Here is a 15,846-nt window from a genome sequence, read left to right as displayed (position 1 = left end):
GGCAATATTTATTATTTGGTTTTATTGTGATTCTTAATATAAATTATTTGTAGTACTTACATACCAAGAAAAAAACATATTAAATTAACAAATTTTTTTATTTTTATTTTTATTTTTATTAAAGCTTTTTTCTCTCTTTATATTTATAAATTATTTTCATATCTCTCCATCTTTCTCTCCTCTTAATAAACATTAAATCATTATGAAATTAAAAAATAAGCATTAAATATATTATCTGTTAGCTAGCTTTGGATCCAAAGTAGTGTCCCGAAAGCATTAAAAAACAATAAAACAGAAAATGACGCATCAAAGAAGGAATTAATGGACCAGCTTGTACACCAACACTACGCACACGTTAACGGCGGCCGCGCTCCCCACATGGCTTGGCGCCGCACCAAAGGCAATATTATCAAGGCAAGTTATAATAAGGTCCCATATAAAAGAATTAAATACAAAAAAATTCTTAAAATCATCATATTAATCTAAAGTCTTAAAGGACTTCATTGCTAAAGATTATATTTATTTAATTATTAAATTACTTTTTTTAAAATATATATTAACGATTGAAAAAACAATCGTTAACAACTTAATACGTAACAATTAACAATTATCACAGCAAGTATTGCTGAGAAAATGTGTGGGTAATATCTATCATGATAGTTGTTGAATTTTAAATAAGAGTTAATAAAATTTAAAAATTTTCTTGATCGGTGTGAAACATATTGGAAGTAAGTTATAAATAGGACCAAAAAGTATATAAGTTCATCTATAGTTTTTATATATGAAAGATCATGAAAATGTTTAATACTTTAATTAAATTGAAAGATCAAATAAAACTGGTTATTTGTACTCTCATTAAAAATAAAAATCCTCATATTATACCCCCAAAAAAATCTAGATAGATACCAACACAATTATTTTTCAAAGCACATTTCATGTTCATTATGATGATGGGCATGTAATGCTCATCTTAATTTGGACTATTCAGATTAATTTTGTATGGTTTTTATGTATTTTGATTAATTTTTTATCTTAATTGATACAAAATTTAAAATACGATCTTATTACAAGCACTTTTTTCCAAAAAAAATATTATCGAATAAATTACATATGAAAAATTTTAAATCTACACTGTATATATTAGATTTTGAATGTTTTAGATTATTGTTCATTTCATCCTTTTGATCAATCATGAATGAGTATTCATAGCCAGGAGGATATCATATCTTTCACATCTTTCATTTGCTCTTGTCCAACGAGATAATCATAATTTTATAATTGCATGCGACACATGCGAAGGTTTTTTTTTCCCCCCCCCCCCCAATTGCCATCGGCCATCGCTTCGAGAATGTGGTTTTGTGACTAACTCTAAGAATATCAAATTAAAGAATATAGAGATTCTACGAAATTCGCAGTATCTTCCACCGAGAGCGAGAGGGGGGGAGGGAGGGAGGGAACATTAAAGTTTCATTATAGAAATATTACACCATCCCTCTCAGAAGACATAAAGTTAAAGTGCACGTAATGTAGGGATTTCATGGATCAACAACCAAATTCTTAATTTGTTGATGATCTACGAGGTACCTTACAAGGATGATCGTTGTGTTCACAATAGGGATTATTTTCCTGCTTTGTGAACTTTATTTCCAGACTAGAGAAATTTAAAGCAAAGCAAAACAAGCTGCCAGCTACTGTGGTTGTTTATCATGCTTTTATTATTTAATTTTTCTTACGAATAGTTCATGCCATAGACCAGGTGACCTGCACTTGGCCCACGTCCGAATTAAGCCCCAGCGCATTCCACACAGCCTGCGACCCATCCACGATGTTGTTCCGGCACGGTGGCTGTCCCGCGTGCTCGCTGTCACACCCATTCACCGAGTCACACTCATCCACCACTTTCGCCGTCGTGCTCATCCCGTTCCTAGCCGTGATCTTTATCATCTTCCCGCACCGTGACCCGTGGTTGTACCATCCCGTCGATAGCGCCACCACGCGCTCCGAGTTGCTATGGTACTGCTCATCACATTCGGACGGTGCTCCGCCGTCGCCGCCTTCGCTGAAGTCGTTGAGGGTGAGGATGGCTTGCGTGGAGGACGTGACTGTCGGGGAGCAACGATACTGAGGATAGGATTTACCCTTGCAGTTTAAACTGCCTGAAGCCTGGCAAGTTCCACCACCTCCTCCTCCTCCGCCGCCGCCACCGCAGATGTGCGTGCCCACGTCAGGATCATCGTTGCATTTGCCGTTGACGCAAATGAGCTGGCCCGCGCAGTCGTTGAGGGTGCTGCAGCTTCCGCCGCAGTTGGAGACAGCATTGGTGAGCAAAGGAAGAGTTGAGAGATTGCAGAGGAAAGATAAGGCTAAGAAGTGGAAGGCGAGAGTAGCCATGTGAACTATATGTGTGAATATGTGGGTCTTGGCGTGGACCATGGAAGAAACCTTGTGCGAGAGCGCCCATATATAGAGCCCTGCAAGCCGTGGGAGGCGGGTTGGCTGAAGTATTGAAGCCTCCGATTTTGAAATTTCTTTGCCTTCAAGGTCATGCATTTATTGTCCTCTTCATTTTGACCAAGCTAAGGAACCGCTCACGCCTCACTCTTCCGCTAGTTTTATTTATAACTTACTTCTAATATGTTTTATATATATTAAAAAGAATTTAAATTTTATTAACTCTTATTTAAAATTTAATAATTTTTTAAATTTATTCTTATTTAATATATATTATACCTTATGTAAACAAAGTCAACACAATAATAAATGAAAAATGAAATTGTACGTTCATGTAAAAAATTTCTCTCAGTATTATATAAATAGGACTAAAAAATATTTTCTCTCCCTATCTTATAAATAGGATCAAATAAGAGCCTATGTGTTTGAGGGAAGGCATTCCCCCTTTTTGCCCTTAAGATCATAACCCACGTACTATGTATATATCTCGGCACAGCATTTGAATCCTAAGCCCCATGTTTGCGTGTTTACGTGAAGAAGCTAATAGAGTGACACTTGAGTAGGATAAAAATAAAAAGAAGCCTCATCATTTTCAATTAGCGGTGGATCAGAAATATTATCTCCGGTCCTAATTATAATACTTCGTTTATAATTTATAAATAGAATCTTATAATTAGGATCGAATGTAGTATGATGTTGATGAAAATTAAACCTTCGGGTGCTTCGTTCATTGAATCAAGTTGCACAGAGAGGATAGTATCCGAACTCAAGATGGTGACGGAAGCTGGCTTTGACACTATATCTAAGATCCAATTCTCTCGTCTTATCTGTTTCACTTGCTTTTTTAAAATATGTACGCATTCAGGCACTGCCAGCTTTCTATTTTCTTCTTGTTTTTCTCCGAATCTTTATCGGTCACATGATGGCAGCTCGCAAATATGACGAACATATTATCAGCTCTAGAAACATTATATCTACTTTCTAACATTTATCTTGAAAAATATACTTTTACTGTCTTTAATATAAGATATAATTATTGAGTTGATTTTAGTCAAAGACCTAGTACTCATATTTATCAATTTTTCCTAAATTACTCTTATTGATACTCTCTTAATTATGATCAAGTATATAGAAGAGAGATGTAGGGTATTAAAAAAGATAATTATAGTGTTTTAAAAAAACATGTCATATTTATTACAATTAACTAACCTAACTTTTTTAATCTAATTAAATTAGTTAAATAGATTTTATATTAACCACTGTAGGAGTACCATTTCTCTCTCCGTTTTACTTACTTGACCGAAACTTTTCTCCTAACGTGCGGTTATGGGGCCTTGTAAATATTGTAGGGAAATCAGAATTCATGCGAGGGCTCATATAATTATGTCAAAACAAACGTCCGCTGCACAAAATTTATTTCTCACAGATTTTTTGTTCTTTTTACAAGTTATTGGGCAGCCCTCGGGCTAGGACTATACAAAAAAAGCGTTTGGATAAAAACAAGCCATAGTCTAGAGAATAGCTTTTAGAAAATAAATCCTTGAAAGAATAGATTTTGTGAAAAAATGATTTTAATAAAGTGAGAGTGTTTAGATAGTTGTTATCAGAAGCACTTTTTATATGTACAAATTATTAAAAAAGACATAAATTAATATAATAATTACATAAAAGATAGATTTTATAATATATTTGGATTTAAAGAAATAAATTTGTTGATAATATATTTTTTATCAACATAATTAATAATATATAAAAAATAATTAATATGTGTATATATTTTTGAGGTTACTGGAGGGGAAAAGGATGGAAAGGACAGCGGAAACCTGAAAGATTGTTATATATAAGCACCAGCATCTAAGGCCTATTTGTAAGATGGTTGATATTTATTAATGGTGGAGATGGGAGGGGAATAAGGGGAGTACTACCTTTATTTTATGAAAATGATTCGGATATGTTTTGGAAAATTTCACAGAAGGGGCGACGACGAAGGAGTGAGGGAGAAGTGTGTTTTTCGCTTTTCACCATTGAGAGCCTTTGACAGGAGTAATTATTACTCCAATAACCATAATTTTCCATCTCAGAAGCGAAAGGCCATTAGCTTATCCGAAAACCATGGTTTGGCTAGCCAAAACCAAGGTTTTGGCGGAACCATGGCTTTTCTTAAAAACAGAGTGTTTGGCGACTAGTCAACCCAAACTTTGGTTTGGGGCTCCGAAGTACTTTTGAAGCAATTGACAAACACTTTTAGATAATGAGCTTGGGTTGGTTGATCCATTTATGTCACTACATATTCATTTTTTCTTAAGAGGCCCGGTACTCCGGTAGACATACCCATTCATTCTTAAAAGGCCCAATAGATTTTTATGGGCTTAAAACTTTTTTGTTGAGTCCAAAAACCAAAAACATTGTATCAGTAAGAAGGTTTTCTAAAACCGATAAAGAACGAGTGTAACAAAATGAGCTAGTCATGATGAATCAAAGTTTAAATTTTTATTAAGAGACATGTTTATATTTAGCGCTCCACATTACTCGAGCAGCCTCTCATAAAAATATATTTGTACCTTGCAAAAAAGAAGTTTTCTAAAGCGTGGATTTTTTTTTTAAAAAAAAGAAGTGTTCATTAAAGGCCCTTACCATGTCAACAAAATTAACAAACTTACGGTGACTTTTGACTTTGAAAAAATCTCAGAGTGGTAGGAGAGGTTGAGAAGCACAAAAGATACGGCATTTTTTTAATCGAAAATATTAGAATAATATCAAAAAGAGTAAAAGTTACAAATGATAAAGTTGTTCGCAAGATCAGAACATCTTCAAGCATTCATTGTGAAGGCCAATTTGAATGGGTTGCAGTCAGCAAATTAAATTCGGGCGCTGTTACCTTGAAAAAGTAGATACAATAAACTAAAAACAACCCCTAAGATAGGGAAAAATTACAATCAAGTCCTATATAAGAGAAATAACTACTAAAAGATCTAATAAAATCTTAAACAGCTTGTAATGACAAGTTTTAGAGTGGAGAATAATAACTTTTGGAATTTGTTTTGTAATTTTTTCTCTTGCATGGAACCTTGTTGTAATTCTCCCTTTAAGATATTACAGATGAAACAAAAAATAATAATAATAATAAATTAAATGAGTAATAACTAATTTTTTGCACGCAGCCATTCGGGAGGCGAGAGGGACCTAACTGATATATGGTGGTAACTAACGAGAGTGATATTTAATTTGTTTGTGATGCGTCACCTTCCGCGGGAATTATGGTAATATATATGTCATCCATGATCCATGACATCACGCTGGCCATCTCTTCTCGGGCAGACCTAATTAAATTAAGGGGGGTTTGGCAAAACCAAAACTAGTTTGCAAAAGAGGTAACCTCCTTCACATATTTACTTCGTAATCCGTAAAAACACTTTTAAAACCATGGTTTGGTTTCTATCCAAACCCCCTAAATCCCGGCAAATGGATTCATAAAGCAGACCGCGTGGTTTTTCCTCTGGAATCTGAACAAACTTGGTTTGTCAAATGGATTCATTTAATGATTCATGAATTATGGATCATACTTGACTGTAATTATTTCAGACATTTGATATCATCAGATTTCTTATGAAAATATGATGGATACATGGGAAAACTTTTCTCGGGGAAAAAATTGCTGAGCTGAAAAAATTGCCTGGTATATTTTATCAAAAAATGACAATAAACAGGGAAAATTTACACCTTTGAGCGTGAAAAAAAAAGATTAAATTCATTATTAGTGATATCTGGTTAATATTATCGTTAATGTTTTTTGGATAATCGCATTGATGTGAAAGCAGCCAACTCATTTGTTTTCAGCCAATTAAGATAAATGGAGGATCTAATTGAACCGGAGGCAGGAGCCACACCCACATAATGTTCGGCAGATCAAATCATTATGTAATATTTGCTTCAAAGTAAACAAACTTTAATTTAAAAACGTCTGGACGTCAGTTGGTGAGTAAACTGTGTCCTGCACCCAATTCGGCTCCTCACTTCCATGATTAAAGCGACAATTACCAATTAAAGAGCCACTTATGAGTCTGAGTCTAAAAAAATGTTTAGATGAAGCCAAACCATGGTTCGAAAAATAGTTTTTGAAGAATAGATTCTTGAGAAAATAGATGTTGTGAAAAAGTGATTCTGATAAAGTGAGAGTGTTTGGATATTGTTATCATAAATACTTTTTATATGTGCAAATTACTAAAAAAAGCATGAGTTAATATAATAATTATATAAAAGATAGATTTTATAATATATTTTAGTTTGAAGGAATAAAATTGTTAATAATATACTTTGTACCAACATAATTAATAATATATAAGATAATGTAATTAATAAATAATTAATATGTGTATATATATTTATAAAATATAAGATTAAAATGTTTATAAAAAATAATTTAGAGGTGTTAAAGTCATATTATCATTGAGATCTACTTTGATATGCACAATCATATTCTTCAATTTGACCCAGAAGTAAAATGAATTTACTTCTTCTGAAACCATAGTTTTGAGTCCAAAACCATGGTTTCTGTTTTTTTCTGCGTGTTTGGCAATTTCTATCTCCAAACTATGGTTTGGGATGATACCCAAATAACCCCTAAGTCAGCAAAAGCGAAGTGGGTGTGTGGCCTTACATATCACAGCTCTAGTTAATGTCCCCTCAAGTGATAAGATTAGAGCGGGCATGTGTGTCTGTTAAGGGGTATGGATCACATATTCTGCTGGTTCAAGTTATTGAGGATGACAGTATATATGTAAATATATATATATATATATATATCCTCGTGTCAAGTGTATAAACTTAGATGAGTTTTTTTTTCCTGTACAAAAAAAGTTTATTGAGGTAGGAATTCACGCGTTCAGGATATGTCTCCAAACTCAATAAATTCTTATGAAAATATCTATAAATTGTCCATCAATAAGTAAACTTCGAAGGTCTTTTTTTCAACCTATCTTTTCACAATTTTCATGAGTAGGATAAGACATTGTATACAAGATAAAAAGTATTCTTTGAGATGATGCGTTTGATAAAAACAAGTCCATTTTTTAGACAACATTGGTATTTGATAATTTAACTATCTCATTAACCCATAGATACTTGAAAGTCATTTCAATAGGAGATTTTTTTTTTAACAAAAGATTCCAATTAATATAAAAGTTAATTGGCTAATTTGAATAGATTAAGAAAATTAGTTAAATTAGCTATTCATACTAAATAAGTTTTATCTTTCTCAAAAACTCTTGTTAATAAAGTGTATTGACTAGAATTACTATTATTATAAGGATCACCTTAAAAAAAACAAATATGATAAGCAAAATAAATTAAAGTTTTATATTTAAAATCTAATTAAAATAAATTGAAGGTAATGGGCGGTGGGCGTTACATTTCACCAAGAAAGTAGAATGAATGATTTCTCAGTCGCATTTGACCATTCATTTGCTGGATTTTTCTTTTTTTTTTTTTTTGGCCTGAATTCATTTGCTGGATGACATGAACGGATCTAAATTGAACAAGTGGGACCTGGGGCCTTGAAGAGAGATCATGGGAGATAGAACATGTTCTATTCTCTTTCCAGTCGCAAAACGACAACAAAGCTTCAACTCGTTAATTATTCATCAATGGCAGCCACAAAGAGATGATGAAGATCCATAATCATGAAGCTTTTTACCAAACGGGGGTTTCAAAGAGAACAAAAGTATTTGCTTTTCTGTGCTCAAAATGCCTCGGGGTCTTCTTCTTCTTCTTCTTCTCGCGCCATCATATCATCAACACCATCAAAATTCACACCAGTGCATCCCCACTTTCAGTTATGCTTGCTGGTTTCCTTGCTTTGGTCCCTCCTTTTGCATTTAGGGTTTCAGTCCTATGACTCTGTATGAGTGTACGTACAATAATCCCAAAAAGAAACAATCTGGTGTTTTTATTCAAATAGGATTCATGGAAAGTCGGAAAGAATACCAGCCACGTTGCCACCAATGGAATGGCAAGCGTATTGCGCAGGCTTAGATAATCTAGGACGACCAAGATACAACAACAACAACAAAACTTATCCTACTAGGTGGGTTAGCTACATGGATCACACGATGCCATTGAGCCATATCCAAAACCAAATCTTTGGATAGATTGTTAATTGAAAGATCTCTCTCAATGATTTCATTAAGCGTTGTCTTTGGCTTTCCTCTACTTTTTTAGAGACTCCATACTGTTTGCTTAACTGGGTCTCAAGACTGTCTTTACACGTGACCAAACCATCTCAATCGGTTTTTATACTATTTTCTCATCAATAGTAGCCACTTCAACTTTTTTCTTATATGTTCATTACGGATCTTGTCTTTCCTTATTAATTTCAGTCCCTAGCGAATCAGAGAGCTCATTGAAATGATAAGACTTGTCCATTTTAAACTAAAAGAACAAATGCCTCAACTCAGGGCTCAGGGTGCTCGAATACTTTCCGTTAAAATGCAAAACTTTTTATAAATCCGGCTTCGGTGTTATTGCTGGATCAATCAGACATAGTTTTCAAGTTGTCCGGAAGTTCACTTTGCTCTTGAGATTTTTACAGGGATAACCACAGACAGTGGAATCAGAGATTAGGGAACTAATTATTTTTCTCTGTCAGTAAATTAAAGCAGTGTTGCACAGGAAACTATGATGAATCTTAATATTGAGACTCCGTATTGGATTGTTATTGTCACTTGTTGGCAGTCACAATAATCCGCACAACGTTGGTCGATCGGTTGCCAAGTGATAAGGCTTTCGGGCCTCAGTGGCCCCAACTTTATCCCAAAGGGTTCCGTCTCGTTTACCAAAGGCCCAAATTGAAGGTCCCTGCTTCATCTATAAGTATGATCGGACCCGCCATAAAAGTCATTAGCCACGTATACAAATCAAGATTCAAATTCTCACAAAAACATACTTTGAAAAAAATTAATTTTAATAAAAAAATATCTGTGCTTAGCCAAAATATATACACACACTCAAACTCTGTCAAAGAAAAAGAATAATAAAATAGTACATATATTTATTTTGAAGAAAGTTTAAGAAGTATGAATGAGAGCTAATTGGTTTCAAGCACATGCCAAGCTCAGTTTTCTTCCAAAGACTGCGATCTTGTTAATTAATTCGCGGAGCAATTTTATTTAACAGAAAAAAAGCAAGAAAATGACACATAAAAAATAAAGATAAAGACTTGGAGAAATTAATGGACCAGTTTATGCATGGACCGACTTACAACTTAGGCACCCATCCAAGGTGCCCACGCCCCTCCACGTGGCTTGGCCCTGAACCTAATTTGGTTTTATTGTGATTTTTAATATAAATCACTTGTAACACTTGCATACCAAAAAAATATATTAAATTAGCAAATTTTTTATTTTTATTAAAGTTTCTTCTTTTTACATTTATAAATCATTTTTATACTTCTATGTCTTTCTCTCTTCTTAATAAAATTAAATAATTATAATATTAAAAAGAAGTATTAAATATATTACGAGTCACCTGGTTTCTAAAACCAAAGTAGGGTTCCGAAAGTATTTTCTTGGACAGAGTTTTGAAAAAACGATAAAACAAGAAAATGAGTAAATGACGCATCAGAGAAGGAATTAATGGACCAGTTTGTACGCCAACATTACGCGTACGTTACCGGGACATTATGGTGAGTCAGGGGAAAATTACATTCCTCTAATTCTATTTATAGGATAGAAAGAAAATATGTTTTAGTCTTATTTATAGGTCATTTAAAAGAATTTTTTATATAAATCTATAATTTTACTTTTTATTTATTACTGTATTCACTTCGTTTATATGAGGAATAATATATATTAAATAGAAATAAAGTTGAAAAGTTGTTGAATTTTAAATGAGAGTTAATGAAATTTAAGATTTTATTTTTTTGTTTATGTGAAATATGTTGAAAATAACTTATAAATAAAACAAGAGAAGTATATAAGTTCATCCATAGCTTTTACATATGAAAGATCATGAAAATGTTTAATACTTCAATTAAATTGAAAGATCAAATAAAATTGGTTATTTGTACTCTCATTAAAAATAAAAATCCTCATATTATACCCCCAAAAAATCCAGATAGATACCAACCCGATTATTTTTTGAAGCACATTTCATGTCCATCAAATTGATGAGCATGTAGTGCTCATCTTAATTTGAACTATTCAGATTAATTTTGTATAGTTTTTATGTATTTTAATTAATTTTTATCTTAACCGATACAAAATTTAAAATATAATCTTGTTACTAGCACTTTTTTTTAAAAAATAAATCTATTATTAGTAATAAGTTACATATTAAAAATTTTAAATCTGCACTGTTGATATTAACTTTTGAATGGTTGGATTACTGTTGATTTCATTCTTCTGATCAACCATGAATGAGTATTCATCGCGAAGAGGATAAGGATATCATATGTTTCGCATTGTTCATTTGCTCTTGTCCAATGAGATAATCATGATTTAATCAATAATTGCATGCGACATACCTGAAGGGTCCCCCCCCCCCCCAATTGCTATCGGCTATCGCTTCGAGAATGTGATCTTGTGACTAACTCCAAGAACATCACAACGGCTAAAAATATCAAATTAAAGAACATAGAGATTCTATTTCCACGAAATTCGCAATATCTTCCTCTGCGAGAGAGAGAGAGAAGGAGGGAACATTGAAGTTTCATTATAGAAGTATTACAAGGATGCTCGTCGTGTTCAAGTAGGGATTACTTTCCTGCTTTGTGAGATTAATTTCCAGACCAGAGAAATTCAAAGCAAAGCAAGCAGCTAGCTACGTACTGTGGTTGTTTATCTTGCTTCTATTATTTAATTTTTCTTACGAGTAGCTCATCACGCAGACCAGCTGATGCTCATCAGGTAAAAAAGACCAGGTGACCTCTACTTTACCCACCGACGAATCAAGCCCCAACGCATTCCACACCGCCTGCGACCCATCCACGATGTTATACCCGCACGGTGGCTGTCCCGAATGCTCGCTGTCACACCCATTCACCGAGTCACACTCATCCACCACTTTCGCCGTCGTGCTCTTCCCGTTCCTGGCCGTGATCTTTATCATCTTCCCGCACCGTGACCCGTTGTTGTACCATCCCGTCGATAGCCCCACCACGCGCTCCGAGTTGCTATGGTACTGCTCATCACATTCGGACGGTGCTCCGCCGTCGCCGCCTTCGCTGAAGTCGTTGAGGTTGAGGATGGCTTGCGTGGAGGACGTGACTGTCGGGGAGCAACGATACTGAGGATAGGATTTACCGTTGCAGGTTAAATTGCCGGAAGCCTGGCAGGTTCCGCCGCCACCGCCGCCGCCTCGGCAGATGAGCGTGCCCACTTCAGGATCATCGTTGCATTTGCCGTTGATGCAAATGAGCTGGCCGGCGCAGTCGTTGAGGGTGGTGCAGCTTCCGCCGCAGTCGGAGACAGCATTGGTGAGCACAGGAAGAGTTGAGAGATTGCAGAGGAAAGAGAAGGCTAAGAAGTAGAAGGTCAGAATAGCCATGTGAACTATATTTGTGAATATGTGGCTCTTACGCGGAAGAAAACTCGATCGAGAGCGTCCTTATATAGAGTCTCACGCCGTGGAAGCCGGGGTATGGGCTGAAGTATTGAAGTCTCCGATTTTGAAATTTATTTGCCTTCAAGGTCATGCATTTACTGTCCTCTTCGTTTTGACCAAGCCAAGGAATCTGGAATCATTTACGCCTTATTCCTCTTATACTGATTCTGAGTCATTTTAACGTATTTTACATATATAAAATTTTAAACTTTATTAACTTTATTTAAAATTTAATAAGTTTTTAAATTTATCTCTATTTAATATATTATACGTCATGGAAACAAAGTTAATATAATAATAAATAAATGGTAAAATTATATATCTATATAAAAATTTCTCTCAGTATTCTATAAATAAGACCAAAAAATATATTTTCTTTCTATCGTGTAAATAAGACTAGAGAAGTACCTCATACGTAACCTACATGTTTGAGGGAAGGCATTCCCCTTTTCTGCCTTTAAGATCATAACCCGCGTACTATGTACACATCTTGGCACAGCAGTTGAATCCTAAGCACCATGCTTGTGTGTGTACGTGAAGAAGCTAATAGAGTGACACTTGAGTAGGATAAAAATACAAAGAAGCCTCATCATTTAAATTAGCACTGGAAAAAATATTACCTCCGGTTCTAATTATAAAACTCATTTATTAGAAATGACATCTTATAATTAAGCGAAGATAGTATAGTGTTGATGAAAATTAAACCTTTTGGTGCTTCATTCGTTGAATCAACTTGCACAGAGAGGATAGTACCCAAACTCAAGCTGGGGATGGAAGCTAGCTTTAACACTATAGCTAAGATCCAATTCTCTCGTCTTATCTGTTCCACTTGCTTTTTAAAAAAATGTACGCATTCTGGCAGCTACTGGCTTTCTATTTTCTTCTTGTTGTTCTCTGAGAGCCTGTTTGGATGCCCTTCAAAACCATAGTTTGGGAGGCAAAACCATGATTTGGGTGGAATGTCACCCAACCAGCATCAATTTTGGAGAAATAATCCGAAACCATGGTTTTAGAGTTTCAGGAGAAGTGAATCCATTACGCTTCTGATTCAAATTGGAGAGTATGATTGTGTCTGTCAGATAGGGGTGGAAATATGCTAGGCTAGGCTAAGCTTTAACTAAATAGGCCTAGGCCTGCATTAGAGATCTAAAGTCTAAGCTTGAGCCTTAGCCTGCATGTAGGCTTTTTTTTTTAAGCTCGAGCCTGAGCCTTCAAAAGGCCTGATAAGGCCTGAAAGCCTTTTTAAAAGCCTACTTAAAATTTAGATATTTAAATAGGCTTAAAAGCACATGCCTCCAAATTTATGTATAACTCTTCAAACCTATTTTAAAGCTTACATTATGTCTTAAAAGCTTAGGATCTATTCTCACATGCAATATAAGATAATAGGAGTCTAGTAAGGAAAAAGAATGCTTAGTGACAATAATTGTTCCAGCAAATATGAATAAGAAAAACCAATTATATGTTGACTAAGGAGATATATTTTCTAAAATCAACCAAACCTAACAAGTGGCATGTAAAACTAGATTTTACCTCTTGCTTTTTTAGCAGTATTATGATATTTCATTTGGGCATCACTAAAACAAACTTACTACAATTATTATGCTTTAGTGAATAACGTAAATTAGGGGAGAGGGAGTGAGCTAACGCAGTCATCTTGAGTGATCAAAGAAAAGAAATGTAGAGGTAAAAGATTGATTGATGAAAGGGTTGCATTTGTGTGTGAATGATAGGATGTGAGACTTATGATTATGGCTAAGTTAGTAATTTTATAAATAATTTGTAAAATTGATCTAAATTATATTATATAATATTGTAAATTAAAAAAAAAAGTTAAATAGGCCAAGCCTGTAAGCTTGTAGGCTAGGCCTTATAAAAATAGGCCTAGCTTGTTTATCTAAATAGGAATGACATTGCCATAAATGGATAAGATAGTATTTCCATTTTTTCATCAAAAAGGGCGTATTCTTTGAAGTCAGAACCAATTGGGAGAGAATCAATAGATTCCTTTTCGGGAGTGATTCATCTTTCCCGAACGCAGCATACAACTTTTCGTTGTACTGCGCTCTCTAAGTGTGCTTGTTCCCCTCTCCTAAGTCATGAATTATCTTATTACTCATAAATCAGGCGGATTCATTTTTTGAAAGAATTGTTCAAGAAACAAATGATCCTTTTTTTCGTTACTAGTTGATTCCCAGACATACTCCTCTCATTCGTTTTCATCTTTGGTAAATTTACCAAGAGCTATAGTCATAGTGATCCTCCTATTCAACTACTTCAACCATTTCTGAGCACCTTATAGCATTTTCAGGGCCAAGGCCTTAGCTTCTTTATTTTATCATTTCTGTATGATTTGATTTCTCGTTGATTGTCCCTTCTTTTTTAATGGGTTTCGAATATAAAAATCATTTATCGGTCTCTTGACCTGGGTAAATCCATTAACTCCTAAGCCTGAGTCTGGCCTATTTACTAAATAGGCTAGGCCAAGCTTAAAGTAGGCTAGACCGTAGGCTCTTGATAGGGGCCTAGCCTACTTCCACCCATACTGTTAAAGTAGATCTGAACAATAATATGACTTTAATATCCCTCAATTATTTTTTTATAAACATATTTAATCTTATATCTTATAAATATATATACACATATTAATTATTTATTAATTATATTATCTTATGTATTATTAGTTATGTTAGTAAAAAATATATTATTAACAATTTTATTCCTTCAAATTAAAATATATAATAAAATCTTTTTTTTATGTAATTATCATATTAACCCGTGCTTTTTTTAGTAATTTGTATATATAAAAAAGTGCTTCTGATAACAACTGTCTAAAAACTTTCATTTATCAGAATTATTTTTTTACAAAATCTATTCTTCACAAAAATCTCTTCTCCATAGAATCTATTCTCCAAACCATGACTTGGTTTCATCCAAATACCCCTCGAATCTTTATCGGTTACATGATGGCAGCTTGCAACTATGATGAACGTATTATCAGGTCTAGAAATATTCCATATACTTTCTACCATTTATCTTGAAAAATATACTCATATTTATCAATTTTTTTTAAATTATTCCTATTGATATTCTCTTAATCATAATCGAGTATACAGGAGAGAGATATAAGGTATTAAAAAAGATAATTATAGATTCTTTGAAAAAATGTCATATTTATTGTAATTAATTAAGCTAACTTTCTTAATCTAATTAAATTAGTTAAATAGGTTTTATATTAATCATTAGAAGAGTGCCATTTCTCTCTCCGTTTCACTTGATCGAAACTTTTTTCCTAACATTCGGTTATGGGGCTTTGTAAATATTGTAGGGAAATCAGAATTTATGCTGAGGTCTCATATAATTATGTCAAAACAAATGTCTGCCATACAAAATTTATGTCTCAAAGTTTTTTTATTTTTTATTTTTACAAGTTATTGGGTGGCCCTCGGGCTCGGATCGATACAAAGTCTTTGCCCATCTTCAAACGTATTGTTGATTTGGACGACTCCTTTAGATGATGAGCCTGGGTTGGTTGATCCATTCATGTCCCTACATATTCTTTCCTTCTTAGGAGGCCCGGTAGACATACCCATTCCTTCTTAAAAGGCCCAGTAGATTTTTATGGGCTTAGAACCTGTTTGTCGTTCTGTTTTTTCTTGAGTCCAAAAACCAAAAACACTGTATCCAAAGGCAGGGGTCAACAAATACGCCAGATGAAAAGGTTTTCTAGAACTAAGGAAAAATGAGTGTAACAGTATGAGCTAGCCCTGAGGAATTAAAGTTTGAATTTTTATTAGA

The 15,846-nt window shown here is 34.0% G+C and overlaps 2 protein-coding genes across 2 annotated transcripts; both read right to left on the bottom strand.

Moving 5' to 3' along the window:
* Positions 1 to 1,448: 1,448 nt before the first annotated feature.
* On the bottom strand, positions 1,449 to 2,445 carry LOC114747844 (kiwellin-like). The gene has a single exon (XM_028936188.1). It carries the CDS (start codon positions 2,431 to 2,433, stop codon positions 1,741 to 1,743), a length of 693 nt encoding a protein of 230 aa, XP_028792021.1. The 5' UTR covers positions 2,434 to 2,445; the 3' UTR covers positions 1,449 to 1,740.
* An 8,865-nt stretch (positions 2,446 to 11,310) lies between these two features.
* Positions 11,311 to 11,991, bottom strand: LOC114747840 (kiwellin-like). Its single transcript, XM_028936185.1, has one exon. It carries the CDS (start codon positions 11,989 to 11,991, stop codon positions 11,311 to 11,313), a length of 681 nt encoding a protein of 226 aa, XP_028792018.1.
* Between the last annotated feature and the right edge of the window lie 3,855 nt (positions 11,992 to 15,846).

The sequence above is a fragment of the Neltuma alba genome, unplaced genomic scaffold (genome assembly GCF_004799145.2).
Source record: "Neltuma alba isolate B1F8T4 unplaced genomic scaffold, ASM479914v2 tig00005490_pilon, whole genome shotgun sequence".
Lineage (NCBI taxonomy): Eukaryota > Viridiplantae > Streptophyta > Magnoliopsida > Fabales > Fabaceae > Neltuma > Neltuma alba.
Note: the sequence above shows the minus strand (reverse complement) of the source record. Positions and strands in the feature narration are given on the sequence as shown.